General features: G+C 36.6%; 1 protein-coding gene across 1 annotated transcript in view; it reads right to left on the bottom strand.

Moving 5' to 3' along the window:
* LOC125227797 (4-aminobutyrate aminotransferase, mitochondrial-like) overlaps positions 1 to 15724 on the bottom strand; it is a 37087-nt gene that overhangs the window by 8167 nt on the left and 13196 nt on the right. Inside the window, exons 3-5 of the mRNA XM_048132143.1 lie at positions 7483 to 7650; positions 6799 to 7077; positions 5905 to 6065 (exon numbers count right to left, since the gene is read on the bottom strand). Of these exons, the coding sequence (XP_047988100.1) occupies positions 5905 to 6065; positions 6799 to 7077; positions 7483 to 7650 (608 nt within the window). The remainder of the gene's footprint in view (positions 1 to 5904; positions 6066 to 6798; positions 7078 to 7482; positions 7651 to 15724) is intronic.

The raw sequence follows: 15724 nt of genomic DNA, 5'->3' as shown, positions 1-15724 counted from the left end.
ATAGAGAACTAGCTACTTAATCATAAAAAAGTAAAGCTTTGAAAGTATTACTGCACCGAAATCTTGGCGTCATGCTTCAATTGTAGGTAAAACAAGAGAACGACGGTTTCCGAAGCGGCGTAAAATTATACGGAAAATCATCTAAGAAAAGCCTGAAAAGAATGACAAAAGGAAGAAATGAGAAACATACTCACGGAATTGTGTAACACGCTAAGACTACGACATATTGTACCGTCAAAATATTGATATAAAGCAACAAAAAAGATTCTAGCGTAATTTTTATCAGGTTACTTTTTGTTTGATGATTGATGAACGATTTTTTTTCATGCGTTTTGTGTTCGTGAAATAATGTGTGTGCACGGGAAAACGTCCCACTTTGTCGATTGTTATAAAGCCGCTTTGTCAGTTTAATCATCTTAAGATACAAGTAAATTTCGCTTTAATGGTAACCGACAAAGTGGGACGTTTTACTAGACACACTCACATATTCTTTCCAAGGAGATTGGTACGCGTTGCGGTTATAAAGTTATATAACATCGTGTGTCAGGGATAACATTATATGTACCTAGTTTAGGTATAGTACTTGATTATGTTTTCCATGTCTCACAATTTTTATAACAGCCAGTAGGTACGGGGCGATAGCGTCAGAAAATATTGCAAAACATTGAAATAACTGAAATAAGCAATGAAAAATTAAGTAGGTATAACCATGGTTTCAGCTGTAATGTAAAAGTAAATTTTTCTACTTGTCGACTGTAATCTGTCAATTAGGACACAACAGACTAAACTATAAGTGCTAACTTTTCAGTGTTGGATACCACAGAACTAAATCAAGATAGAAGGAAAAAGTGTATCTACTTCGCGTGCGAAAAAGTTAAATAGCGAGCAACATTGTTCGCCGCGCAAGTCAGTCTGCTCCCGACCGCTGCCCGCGAGTGACATACAGTGAAAAATACAAAATGGGTCGGTATTCGATAATTAACTGTTCAAATACCACCAATAAAAGCAAGGGTGTTAAACAAAGTGTTTCCTATCATCGGTAAGTACCATTTGTCCTAAAATATTTTTTATTAAATAAAAAACACGATTTTCCGATTTTTATCATCAAAACATTAGCTGACGTACGGCCGTCAAACTAGTTTTCCATTGCGGCTTTAATTTGACGAGTCCGACTTGGCGTGCGTTTAAAACAAGCGATATAAAAATAGGCTATTCAAACTGTCGAGACAAAGTGAAGGTAGATTTGTTATTTTGTCCGTCGAACTCACGTCGAACTTAAGAATAGTGGTGCACCACGGAACTATATCGTCATGTATGCTGCGATTTCCTTATTCGATTTAAATCGATTTTGCGAAGCAGTGGAAATTATAATTATGTTTTTATATTGTTATGAAACTATACATATAAAGTACGAGTGAAAAGTAAATTTAACTTTAAAATAGGTTACAGTTACGGTATTAACGTTGAAATTAAATTATTGGGAAAACAATACTTTTCTTGTTAATCCATCCATACAAATGCAGGACTACTTCTAAATCATATAGCATTAAACGCGCTCCATAAAAACATAGCATAATAGAGAACTAGCTACTTAATCATAAAAAAGTAAAGCTTTGAAAGTATTACTGCACCGAAATCTTGGCGTCATGCTTCAATTGTAGGTAAAACAAGAGAACGACGGTTTCCGAAGCGGCGTAAAATTATACGGAAAATCATCTAAGAAAAGCCTGAAAAGAATGGCAAAAGGAAGAAATGAGAAACATACTCACGGAATTGTGTAACACGCTAAGACTACGACATATTGTACCGTCAAAATATTGATATAAAGCAACAAAAAAGATTCTAGCGTAATTTTTATCAGGTTACTTTTTGTTTGATGATTGATGAACGATTTTTTTTCATGCGTTTTGTGTTCGTGAAATAATGTGTGTGCACGGGAAAACGTCCCACTTTGTCGATTGTTATAAAGCCGCTTTGTCAGTTTAATCATCTTAAGATACAAGTAAATTTCGCTTTAATGGTAACCGACAAAGTGGGACGTTTTACTAGACACACTCACATATTCTTTCCAAGGAGATTGGTACGCGTTGCGGTTATAAAGTTATATAACATCGTGTGTCAGGGATAACATTATATGTACCTAGTTTAGGTATAGTACTTGATTATGTTTTCCATGTCTCACAATTTTTATAACAGCCAGTAGGTACGGGGCGATAGCGTCAGAAAATATTGCAAAACATTGAAATAACTGAAATAAGCAATGAAAAATTAAGTAGGTATAACCATGGTTTCAGCTGTAATGTAAAAGTAAATTTTTCTACTTGTCGACTGTAATCTGTCAATTAGGACACAACAGACTAAACTATAAGTGCTAACTTTTCAGTGTTGGATACCACAGAACTAAATCAAGATAGAAGGAAAAAGTGTATCTACTTCGCGTGCGAAAAAGTTAAATAGCGAGCAACATTGTTCGCCGCGCAAGTCAGTCTGCTCCCGACCGCTGCCCGCGAGTGACATACAGTGAAAAATACAAAATGGGTCGGTATTCGATAATTAACTGTTCAAATACCACCAATAAAAGCAAGGGTGTTAAACAAAGTGTTTCCTATCATCGGTAAGTACCATTTGTCCTAAAATATTTTTTATTAAATAAAAAACACGATTTTCCGATTTTTATCATCAAAACATTAGCTGACGTACGGCCGTCAAACTAGTTTTCCATTGCGGCTTTAATTTGACGAGTCCGACTTGGCGTGCGTTTAAAACAAGCGATATAAAAATAGGCTATTCAAACTGTCGAGACAAAGTGAAGGTAGATTTGTTATTTTGTCCGTCGAACTCACGTCGAACTTAAGAATAGTGGTGCACCACGGAACTATATCGTCATGTATGCTGCGATTTCCTTATTCGATTTAAATCGATTTTGCGAAGCAGTGGAAATTATAATTATGTTTTTATATTGTTATGAAACTATACATATAAAGTACGAGTGAAAAGTAAATTTAACTTTAAAATAGGTTACAGTTACGGTATTAACGTTGAATTTGTGGTCGGCAGAAAAACAAATACAAACATAATACGCTCTATATTTATTATGAATAAAAATAACTCTAAAAATGTGTTAATGGTTAATTATATTTATATATTACTAAAAGTTGTAACAAATAACATGAGGATAATGCTGTGAGTACATGGTCGATTTTCTTAAAAATGTTACGAAATATTAACTAGTATTAATACCTACCTACTAAAACCTTTGTTCCTGGCCTTAGGCAAATTATATGTATACCTACTAGTGAATTGTTTGTCATCACACGAATACAGGTATATACTTACTTCATTTCACAACGAAGATGAACATCCGATATTTTTAACTTCGGCGGGCATCCCGCACGCAATCTCCACAATCGATCGAATGGGTTACGCGGCGACAACGTTCCCATCACTAAAGTACACTCGTGACGTCATAGGCTCGACACAAAACGTTACACGCTCGGTTTCGCTGTTAATCGCCGAGCATTTTCCTTCTATCTTGATTTAGTTCTGTGTTGGATACTCTATGGCGGTTCAATTATAATAAGCTCATTATAGTTGACTTTAGTTAACTTTCTTTACTAATTTGCGATACCTGGCAACACATTTTTTTTTATCTGTCGCGTTATCGGCCAATCAGAGACGGTTATTACAAACAATTGGTGTACTCGACTGAAAAGCTTTGTATTATATCACGATTGTATAAAATACTATTTTGTAACATTCAAATTTAAATAATAAATAATCTATTTGCATTAGATACAAAATCGATAAATAAGTTATCTAAATATATAAAAGAAGAAGCTGACTGACTGACTGACTGACTGACTGACTGACATATCAACGCACAGCCGAAACCGCTCATCCTAGAGATTTCAAATTTGGCACGTAGGTTCCTTATATAGTGTAGAGGAGCACTAAGAAAGGATTTTCCAAAATTCACCTCCTAAGGGGGTCAAATGGGGGTTCAAAGTTTGTATGGGGAAACAAGATTAGTTTGACTATTTTATTCGAAACTTCACAGGAAGATTCCTTAAGACATATGACTGAATACGTGTTTCAGGTTTTTTGAAAATTTAACCCCTAAAAGGGTGAAAAGGGGGTGATAAAGTCAAAAAATCAATATGGGTATCGTTTTTATGGTTTATCGGGTCGCTGATCACGATAAATACAACGTTTTTAAAATCTAACGAGGCGGAAGTGAAATACCTTCTCCCCTGTTGTGGTGCAATGGGGTTTAAATATATAAAAGAAGATATTGACTGACTGATTGATATATCAACACACAGCCGAAACCGCTGGTCCTAGAGATATCAAATTTGGCACATAGGTTCCTTATATGGCGTAGAGGAGCACTAAGAAAGGATTTTTCAAAATTCTCCTCTTAAAAGGGTGAAATGGGGGTTCAAAGTTTGTATGGGGAAACAAGATTAGTTTGACTATTTTATTCGAAACTTCACAGGAGGATTCCTAAAGACATATGACTAAATACATGTTTCAGGTTTTTTGAAAATTTGACCCCTAAAGGGGTGCAAAGGGGCTAAAGTCAAAAACACAATATGGGTATCGTTTTTATGGTTTATCGGGTCGCTGATCACGATAAATACAACGATTTTAAAATCTAATGAGGTGGAAAAGAAAGTTTCTCCCCTGTTGTTGTGCAATGGGGTTAAAATATCCAAAATAGCCATAAGTATAGCTTTAGTTTTTATCTTTACTTCTGGTTCAAGAGATTTCAAATTGACACGGAAGTTCCTTAGAGGAGCACTAAGAAAGGATTTTTCAAAGTTCACCTCCTAGCATGATAATTTTACAGGGGCAAGGACAGGGACAGGGCCAGGGACAGGGACAAGGACAGGGACAGGGACAGCGACAGGGTTAGGAATAGGGATAGGGATAGGGATAGGGATTGGGGGTAGGGATAGGGATAGGGATAGGGATAGGGGTAGGGGTAGGGGTAGGGGTAGGGGTAGGGATAGGGATAGGGATAGGGATAGGGATAGGGATAGGGATAGGGATAGGGATAGGGATAGGGATAGGGATAGGGATAGGGATAGGGATAGGGATAGGGATAGGGGTAGAAATAGGGATAAAAATAAGGGACGGGGATAGGGATAGGGGAGGGACGGGGACAGGGACGGGGACGGGGACGGGGACAAAGATAGAGATAGGGACGGGGATAAGAATAGGGATTGGGGTCGGAATAATCGGTTGGCAATCGATATCTAGGCAGTGTAAAATGCAGGTAGCTCAGTGGGAAGGGATTAGTAAGTAGGCATCGGCGAGTATCCTGCATACGTAATAACTATTACATTCAATGTGCTGTAAGAAGATCGTTGTTTGCTTGCCTTTTATATGTTTACGTTTGCAATAAGTATAAGCAAAATGGAAAAAATTGTAAGCGATAATGCAAGGAAGTACTTTTTACCCTACCGACCACAGCGTCGAGATACTGGCTATGTGGGTTGTATGAAGTTTCCCCAGTATAAATATTTATATAGGTAAAATTCATAAATATTCGTACCTAATACCTACGCTGTGGTCGCTGTGTAACAATTCTACAATCATTGCAAGAATTTCTTTAAAAACGATAGTAATATGTGTAAGGTCAGCCAAAACCGGACCGTACAGCAAATAGATCAGTTACAATGGCCCCCCAGTCGAGAATTGCCCCGCTTTACCTGAATCGAAATAATCGCGGACAGATGTACCTACAAAGAAACCTACGGATCCAAATGAAAATCTTATTTTTTGTAAACGTTTCAATAAGAATATTTTTATTACGCGGGCGAAGCCGCGGGTAAAAGCTAGTCTTATCTATGAGTGGCGTGCAGCATACGTTTGTACTTATATGTGTAGCGAAAGCATTACCTTTTATCTTCCTGATTGTTGTAGGCTTCGTTCTCGTGGAGTGGGTACTTGTATCTGGGGAACGGGGCCACTGGCCAGTCGAAGGCCGGGCAATCTATTTTGTGTATCGGCTTCGACCTCGTGGTGGTCAAAGCACCGAAGGTGCGACCGTGGAAGCTTCCCTGAAAATGATGAAATAAGATTTACTCAGAGTCCTGAAAGATAGACGGAAGATAAATGTTTGACAACATCGCATAATTATTAACTGGGAATTCATTTTATTAATTGACTAAGAGAAATAAAAATAATGAACAGCTTTTTCATGATAAAATGGTGCTTTCACAATAGTGGAATCATCTAATCTAATTTAATAAACACTGTCAATTATATCTAATTGTAAGTAGGTATGATACAGAATGCGAACTAACGAGGATTATTAATGAATGAATCATCAACACCTAAATATACCTACTATTTTTTTATTTGTACTAAATTGCACCTTATAATAATCGCATAAAGTCTATTGCTTTATATTGAATTTGTAATCTAATATCTTTATCGTGTCTCACTTTCTTCCCGATATAGGTTTTATCTTATATATATAGGTTTTACCTTACATTACCTTTATCTAAGACTAACGAAAAAGAGAAGGCATATACGTAATAACATGCAATGTAAAAAGATGTGCAACAAGTAATCTCACCGAAGTAGTCTAATAACACTTCAAAAAACGAATCGTGATGATAATCAGACCCCGTGACCCAGTCGTTGGTTCACTATGCAGGAGCGCGTGTCCTCAGGTGCGGTACCAGAAAAACACTGCCTTGTCGCACATCATCGTGGACACGAGGCCCAAAAACGAAGCAACACGCTCTTGAGCTTATGGTCAGTAGGGCGATGGAAAAGCAATCATACCTCAAAAGACATGATAGCCAAGTCGGGTGATCCCGGCGGTTGGTTCACCATGCAGGAGTCTGTGTCCTCCGGCGCGAAGTCCACCTTGCCGCCGCGCTGCTTGGTGCGGTACCAGAAGAACACCGCCTTGTACGCGTTCTCGTTAGAGCACGAGCCGCACATCATGGTGGACACGTGGTCCAGGCCTCGAGGTGCTACGGGGAGCAACACGCTCTTGAGCTTTGATGGCCAGTCGGCGGATGGGAATACTCCGAGCGCTGGCCGGTTAATGAGGGATTTCTGTAAGAAAGATAAAACACTTGACTGAGGTGAACATTTTAATTGCGTAATTTAGAAAAGAATTACATTACATTTCTCGTTAATGTTGACGAAATATAATTTGAGCCGGTCTTGTTCCACATATCGGCTGTATTTGCTCAATTTTTATACACCATATTAACATTGGGAGCGCCGAAAAAGTACTTGAATTTATGTTGATGTAATTAGCTACTTCATACAATGAATATGAATATTATGAGTTTTTATTAATAAGTTAAAATTATAAAGACCCGATTTTCACCAACCAATCTAATCTACCTCCATTTCATAATCTTTACAGAAGCTATCAGGTTCTAGCCGTTTTTAGCAAAGCAGGTTAAACAGGTTGTACATTTTCAACGCTATCAAGATATTCGAAATACTCACAAGGGCATGTTTGTCTTCAAATGCTCCCAGCAACGCAGGGTGGTTGTATCCTATCGGAACCGAGGATATTTGGGTGAAAGCATCCAGAAACTCATTCCCGTCCGCGTCCACGAAGTAATTGCCGACGCATTTGTCGTAGTCTCCAAACAGTTGAACAGATTGAGCTTGCTGGAGCGAAAATAATGCAATAATTATACAATGAGAAAAAAAAGCAACATTCGTGCGAAATCTCGACTAAGTATGTTAACTGTACACTAAGTTTGTCAACATCAGGCGGATCAGGCATTCTACGAAGTATTACGAACTGAATTTTTAACGACCTAAATTTATGGACAGTTGAACCACAGTGTTTAACTATCTTCTATGGGATTTATGGGTAGGTAAGATGTAATAAGATAGCAGAGGGCTAGTGCACATGAAACCCTAAAGTACTTCAACATTTAGTAAAAATGTTTACTAAATATCCACTATCTAATATTTTATATTCGTTAGTCTGGTTTTAAAGATATTCAGATATAACTTTTCTCATACAAATGTATCATGTAGGGTGGCCACACTATGTCGGCTACTGATTTTCCCCGCCTTCCGATTATATGTATATAGTGTGGCCACCCTACATGATACATTTGTATGAGAAAAGTTGTATTTGAATAAGGTCAGTGCGGGCAAGACCGGCATAGTTTATTTGAAATAAAGTTTGAGTGGATAAAACTCTATAATTAATGTAGTCACAGAAACTCAACTTACTAATAATTAAGTACTTCAACATTTAGTAAAAAAATTTACTAAATATCCACCATCTAATATTTTATATTCGTTGTCTGGTTTTAAAGAGAAGGTCAGTGTGGAGAAGACCGTCTACCCTGAAAGACCGTCTATTGACTATAACTTTTGTGTTTATATATCTACGCCTCTCAGACCTCCGGAGGTATTGCAGTTTTTCATCCTTAATCCATTGGTATTCAATGCATATCCCTGGGACGAGCACTAGTTAACATTAAGCTTGATTCGTGTTTCGAACTTGAATATCGAGTTCAACATGGTTCCGCAAAAAATTAAAATAAAATAGAAGCAGTCGGAATATTTATATATTGTGTATGTAACGCAGTCATTTAATAACCGTTCTTTCTGACTAGTACTATTAATCTATTCAAAACGCGCTCAATTTCGAGTTTTATGTTCTGAAATATGTAACTTAGAAATTGTGCCTACTCAGAAAGTCCGGCATAAAAGAGAAAGGCAAGACCGGCATATGATAAACAAGGAGTTGCCAACCTTTTTTAGGCTTTATTGGAGATAAGTCGAGTGTAAACAATATCAATATATAGGAACGTTTTTGGCTTATGATAGTTGTACCGTTTTTGATTTTAACTTGGAAACACAGTTTTGATAATGATTCGTATGGTGTTACTAAAATCATTCGAAAGTATTAAGTAAAAATAAAATATATGTGACATGGTTGTGAAGAATGATAAGAGGTGAACAGAAGTAAGACTACACTTCATTATTCATCATCATATTTAAGTTGGTAGAATTATCGTAAGTTCTACCCGTTTTTTATTATTTCTGTTTGAGTATATGTAGATTGTGCAACATGCGGCGACAAATATTTCGAAAGAGAGTAGGGTTTCAAGTTGGTCATTATTTTTATAATCAGCATTACCCAACAGGGACCGTATGGGTACCCTTTAAAACGGTTTTGACCGACTATTTTACGGCTACCCGACCGTTAATTGACATTGCTGGCTGTCACTTTGACACAAAAGTCATCATGGGTGTCGTCAAATATGTTTTCAGGGGTGCTGATACCAAAATTAATGACCAATTTAGAATTTAACTTTGCTGACTGTCACTTTGACACAAAATTCGCCATGGGTGTCATCAATAGGTTTTCGGGGGTGGTAGCTCAGGTACCTACCTCTGGTAGTAACTATAGAAAAACCAAGCATTTTGCTAAGAAATGTTACCAAACCAATTCACGTATCTTGATATCCTATTACATTTTCTTAATAACAACGTTTCAAAAACAGATAAGTAGTTGGATTTATATGAGCCTGTAATATCGTGACTAAATTGTATCGCAGGTGTTCGTTGAAAAAACAATATTAAACCTGAAAAGAAAAGGTTATGAACCCCATCTACGGGACATGCGTCTTGCCTGATAAATAGAAAAATGCTTATATGTTCAAAATTTCAACGTTATTTTATTAATTATCTAGCACATTCTGCCCTGTTATTACGTAAAATAACAATGATCATGATTTTGGAACCTAGTTTCATATGAAATTACGCGACAACAAGCACTAGACGGTCTTTCCGTACTCATCGCGGGAGGACGGTCAACCCGCCGAGCCTTAAAAAATGTGATTTTTATCACTTAAAAGTACCTTATTCCACCAAAATATTATAAAAGCTTTGTAAAGTATAATATTTGCTATCTCATAGGACCATGCGCATTACGCCAGACTACATTAATTATAGAGTTTTATCCACTCAAACTTTATTTCAAACTAGCTTTTACCCGCGGCTTCGCCCGCGTAATAAAAGTATTCATTAAGATTTTCATTTGGATCCGTAGGGACCGTAGGTTTCTCTGTAGGTATATTTATCTGCGATTATTTCGATTGCACATAATACTTTTGCTTGCAATGATTGTAGAAATATTACACATCGACCACAGCGTAGGTAATTCTATATACGCTGGGGAAACCTTTATAAACATCCCACATCGGTGGGTAAAAAGTACTTTTTTCTATTATCCCTTACAATTTTTTACATTTTGCTTATACTTATCGCAAACGTAATCTTCAAGCAAGCAAACAACGATCGTCTTAGAGCACATTGATTGTAAGAGACCGCCGACCGATTATCCGTATCCCTCTAACGATACCTATATTATCCGTATCCGTATCGCTATCGCTAACGCTATCGCTATCGCTATCGCTATCCCTATCACTATCCCTATCGCTATCCCTATCGCTATCGCTTTCCCTATCGCTATCCCTATCGCTATCCCTATCCCTATCCCTTATCAAGATGTTTAATGATATAACACTTTAAGTTCTCGCGCTTTGTACACATATTTAAAGTCACATACAGGTCAAACGCGATTAATTAACATTATTTTTACCTTTTTTCCCAACGTTTCGGCCAGGTTGCACTGGCCGTGGTCGCGGAAGACTGACGTCCCAGCAAAATGTCACCGGAGATGTAAACAACACAAAACTACCCGATATTAATTTATATAAATGTTCGGGGTAGACAAATAAATATAATCTACCCGCTTTTAGTTAATGTTTATTTCCCACCATGTTTATTTTAAAGGTAAAAATAATGTTAATTAATCGCGTTTGACCTGTATGTGACTTTAAATATATGTTTAATGATTTCTTATCAAGTGCTAAAATAAAAAGTTTCATGGTTTTATCATTTAAAATTAAGAAATCCCGTACAAACTTTCAATCTCTTTTTCAACCCCTTCATCCCTTTTTTTCGAAATAAAAAGTAGCCTATGTTCTGTCTCAGGGTCTAAAGATTGTCTGTTCCAAATTTCATCAAAATCGGTTGCGTGGTTTAAGCGGGAAAGCGTAACAGACAGACAGACAGACAGACAGACAGACAGACAGACAGACAGACAGAGTTACTTTCGCATTTATAATATTAGTATGGATAAACTATGCCGGTCTTGCCCGCACTGACCTTATTCAAATAAAACTTTTCTCATACAAATGTATCATGTAGGGTGGCCACACTATCCATACTATACTAATATTATAAATGCGAAAGTAACTCTGTCTGTCTGTCTGTCTGTCTGTCTGTCTGTCTGTCTGTCTGTCTGTCTGTTACGCTTTCCCGCTTAAACCACGCAACCGATTTTGATGAAATTTGGAACAGACAATCTTTAGACCCTGAGACAGAACATAGGCTACTTTTTATTTCGAAAAAAAGGGATGAAGGGGTTGAAAAAGAGGTTGAAAGTTTGTATGGGATTTCTTATTTTTAAATGATAAAACCATGAAACTTTATATTTTAGCACTTGATAAGAAATCATTAAACATATATTTAAAGTCACATACAGGTCGAACGCGATTAATTAACATTATTTTTACCTTTAAAATAAACATGGTGGGAAATAAATATTAACTAAAAGCGGGTAGATTATATTTATTTGTCTACCCCGAACATTTATATAAATTAATATCGGGTAGTTTTGTGTTGTTTACATCTCCGGTGACATTTTGCTGGGACGTCAGTCTTCCGCGACCACGTCCAGTGCAACCTGGCCGAAACGTTGGGAAAAAAGGTAAAAATAATGTTAATTAATCGCGTTCGACCTGTATGTGACTTTGAATATGTGTACAAAGCGCGAGAACTTAAAGTGTTATATCATTAAATATCTTGATAAGGGATAGGGATAGGGATAGGGATAGCGATAGGGATAGCGATAGGGAAAGCGATAGGGATAGCGATAGGGATAGCGATAGGGATAGCGATAGGGATAGCGATAGGGATAGCGATAGCGATAGCGATAGCGATAGCGATAGCGATAGCGATAGCGTTAGCGGTAGCGATACGGATACGGATACGGATACGGATAATATGGGTATCGTTAGAGGGATACGGATAATCGGTCGGCGGTCTCTTACAATCAATGTGCTCTAAGACGATCGTTGTTTGCTTGCTTGAAGATTACGTTTGCGATAAGTATAAGCAAAATGTAAAAAATTGTAAGGGATAATAGAAAAAAGTACTTTTTACCCACCGATCATAGTGTCGAAATACGGGCTATGTGGGATGTTTATAAAGGTTTCCCCAGCGTATATAGAATTACCTACGCTGTGGTCGATGTGTAATATTTCTACAATCATTGCAAGCAAAAGTATTATGTGCAATCGAAATAATCGCAGATAAATACCTACAGAGAAACCTACGGTCCCTACGGATCCAAATGAAAATCTTAATGAATACTTTTATTACGCGGGCGAAGCCGCGGGTAAAAGCTAGTATACATATAATCGGAAGGCGGGGAAAATCAGGAGCCGACATAGTGTGGCCACCCTACATGATACATTTGTATGAGAAAAGTTATATTTGAATAAGGTCAGTGCGGGCAAGACCGGCATAGTTTATTTGAAATAAAGTTTGAGTGGATAAAACTCTATAATTAATGTAGTCTGGCGTAATGCGCATGGTCCTATGAGATAGCAAATATTATACTTTACAAAGCTTTTATAATATTTTGGTGGAATAAGGTACTTTTAAGTGATAAAAATCACATTTTTTAAGGCTCGGCGGGTTGACCGTCCTCCCGCGATGAGTACGGAAAGACCGTCTAGTGCTTGTTGTCGCGTAATTTCATATGAAACTAGGTTCCAAAATCATGATCATTGTTATTTTACGTAATAACAGGGCAGAATGTGCTAGATAATTAATAAAATAACGTTGAAATTTTGAACATATAAGCATTTTTCTATTTATCAGGCAAGACGCATGTCCCGTAGATGGGGTTCATAACCTTTTCTTTTCAGGTTTAATATTGTTTTTTCAACGAACACCTGCGATACAATTTAGTCACGATATTACAGACTCATATAAATCCAACTACTTATCTGTTTTTGAAACGTTGTTATTAAGAAAATGTAATAGGATATCAAGATACGTGAATTGGTTTGGTAACATTTCTTAGCAATGCTTGGTTTTTCTATAGTTACTACCAGAGGTAGGTACCTGAGCTACCACCCCCGAAAACCTATTGATGACACCCATGGCGAATTTTGTGTCAAAGTGACAGTCAGCAAAGTTAAATTCTAAATTGGTCATTAATTTTGGTATCAGCACCCCTGAAAACATATTTGACGACACCCATGATGACTTTTGTGTCAAAGTGACAGCCAGCAATGTCAATTAACGGTCGGGTAGCCGTAAAATAGTCGGTCAAAACCGTTTTAAAGGGTACCCATACGGTCCCTGTTGGGTAATGCTGATTATAAAAATAATGACCAACTTGAAACCCTACTCTCTTTCGAAATATTTGTCGCCGCATGTTGCACAATCTACATATACTTAAACAGAAATAATAAAAAACGGGTAGAACTTACGATAATTCTACCAACTTAAATATGATGATGAATAATGAAGTGTAGTCTTACTTCTGTTCACCTCTTATCATTCTTCACAACCATGTCACATATATTTTATTTTTACTTAATACTTTCGAATGATTTTAGTAACACCATACGAATCATTATCAAAACTGTGTTTCCAAGTTAAAATCAAAAACGGTACAACTATCATAAGCCAAAAACGTTCCTATATATTGATATTGTTTACACTCGACTTATCTCCAATAAAGCCTAAAAAAGGTTGGCAACTCCTTGTTTATCATATGCCGGTCTTGCCTTTCTTTTTTATGCCGGACTTTCTGAGTAGGCACAATTTCTAAGTTACATATTTCAGAACATAAAACTCGAAATTGAGCGCGTTTTGAGTAGATTAATAGTACTAGTCAGAAAGAACGGTTATTAAATGACTGCGTTACATACACAATATATAAATATTCCGACTGCTTCTATTTTATTTTAATTTTTTGCGGAACCATGTTGAACTCGATATTCGAGTTCGAAACACGAATCAAGCTTAATGTTAACTAGTGCTCGTCCCAGGGATATGCATTGAAGACCAATGGATTAAGGATGAAAAACTGCAATACCTCCGGAGGTCTGAGAGGCGTAGATATATAAACACAAAAGTTATAGTCAATAGACGGTCTTTCAGGGTAGACGGTCTTCGCCACACTGACCTTCTCTTTAAAACCAGACAACGAATATAAAATATTAGATGGTGGATATTTAGTAAATTTTTTTACTAAATGTTGAAGTACTTAATTATTAGTAAGTTGAGTTTCTGTGGTGCTACAAATCTTAAGATATTTACATTTTTAACTATCTCAAAACGTGTGGACTGAGTGAGCACTTACAAAAATTTATTTAAAAAAAAAAAACCTGACACGTTAGTGGTTCGTTTTGTATTTTACAAACTCCCATATTACTTTTACTAAACTATACACATATACTAGCGGTCTAAATCTTATGTTTTTCATCAAAATACGGGTTTTCAAAAGTGTGAGGATTGAGTAAGAATAGGAAACTATTTGTAAAAAATTAAATACGTCACTAGGTGATCTAAAATTTATAGAGGTAAGTTGGCATATTTTTTACTAAATGTTAGTATATGAATATTATATGTTAAATGAATACATTCACTGTTTTCGTGGGTAGTTTGTGAGAACTGAGTGAGCACAAGTTAATAAGTGAATCTTTTGATTTATCTTTTTACAAATTCAGAGATTCCTTTTACAATTGTTTTAGAACTTTTACTAAATGATCAGCATATTTTTTTTAATTTTCGGAAGGTGCTCACTCAATCCACACGCACACGCAATTTCTACCATCTACCATAGAATTCTGTCATCCTTGACGGTAATTCCAAGAGGTGTCAGCAACTCAGCAGTCGACCAGCGAAAATTATGACCAAGAGGGCGTTGAAGTCATTTTAATGATACAAGTACCATAAGCCAACGATATGTCGCTATAAAATTCAAATATACTTACTCGTACATTTGGAAATCGTGAAAAACGATTGGTCTGAAATACAGAAAGTAGGCGAGGGCACCAGAATACACATACGATCAAAAATCGACCGTTACGTCGTAATATCGTTGCATGACGTGAAATGATTCAAGGAAATCGTTCATTTTGGATGATGGAAGAAATTTGCCTTTTAATAAAACTCATATTATTGGATATAAACGGTACTTACCAGAGATGTTTCTACTACACCAGAAAGACATAAAGCATAGGTAACTAAAAACAATTAGAGAACTGAAAATTTTGCCCAGTTAATAATAAAAAAGACATGTGTGCGAAAGATGGAAAAAAATCGTCCAACGGTCTTTTACGAACATCATGTTCAAGCTCCGATTTACAGTTTACCATGGACCCTATGCCAATCTCCATTATATTTTTGTATACTTAGGGCCGGTTGCATCAAACCGTCTGTCATCGTTAAAGCGTTCGTTAAATTTTATTGTATGGGAAGTTCCATATGATTCGGTCAAACTGTGTTTGTGCACTATTTTCATGTTGCAATTCCCGTCAACTTTGTACAATGCCACGTCAGCAAATTTTAATTGATCCTATTTTGTTACCAACATTTAGTAATATAATTCGACTTTCGTAAGATA

The sequence above is a fragment of the Leguminivora glycinivorella genome, chromosome 7 (assembly GCF_023078275.1).
Source record: "Leguminivora glycinivorella isolate SPB_JAAS2020 chromosome 7, LegGlyc_1.1, whole genome shotgun sequence".
Taxonomy (NCBI): domain Eukaryota; kingdom Metazoa; phylum Arthropoda; class Insecta; order Lepidoptera; family Tortricidae; genus Leguminivora; species Leguminivora glycinivorella.
This window is presented reverse-complemented; position numbering and strand designations above follow the sequence as displayed.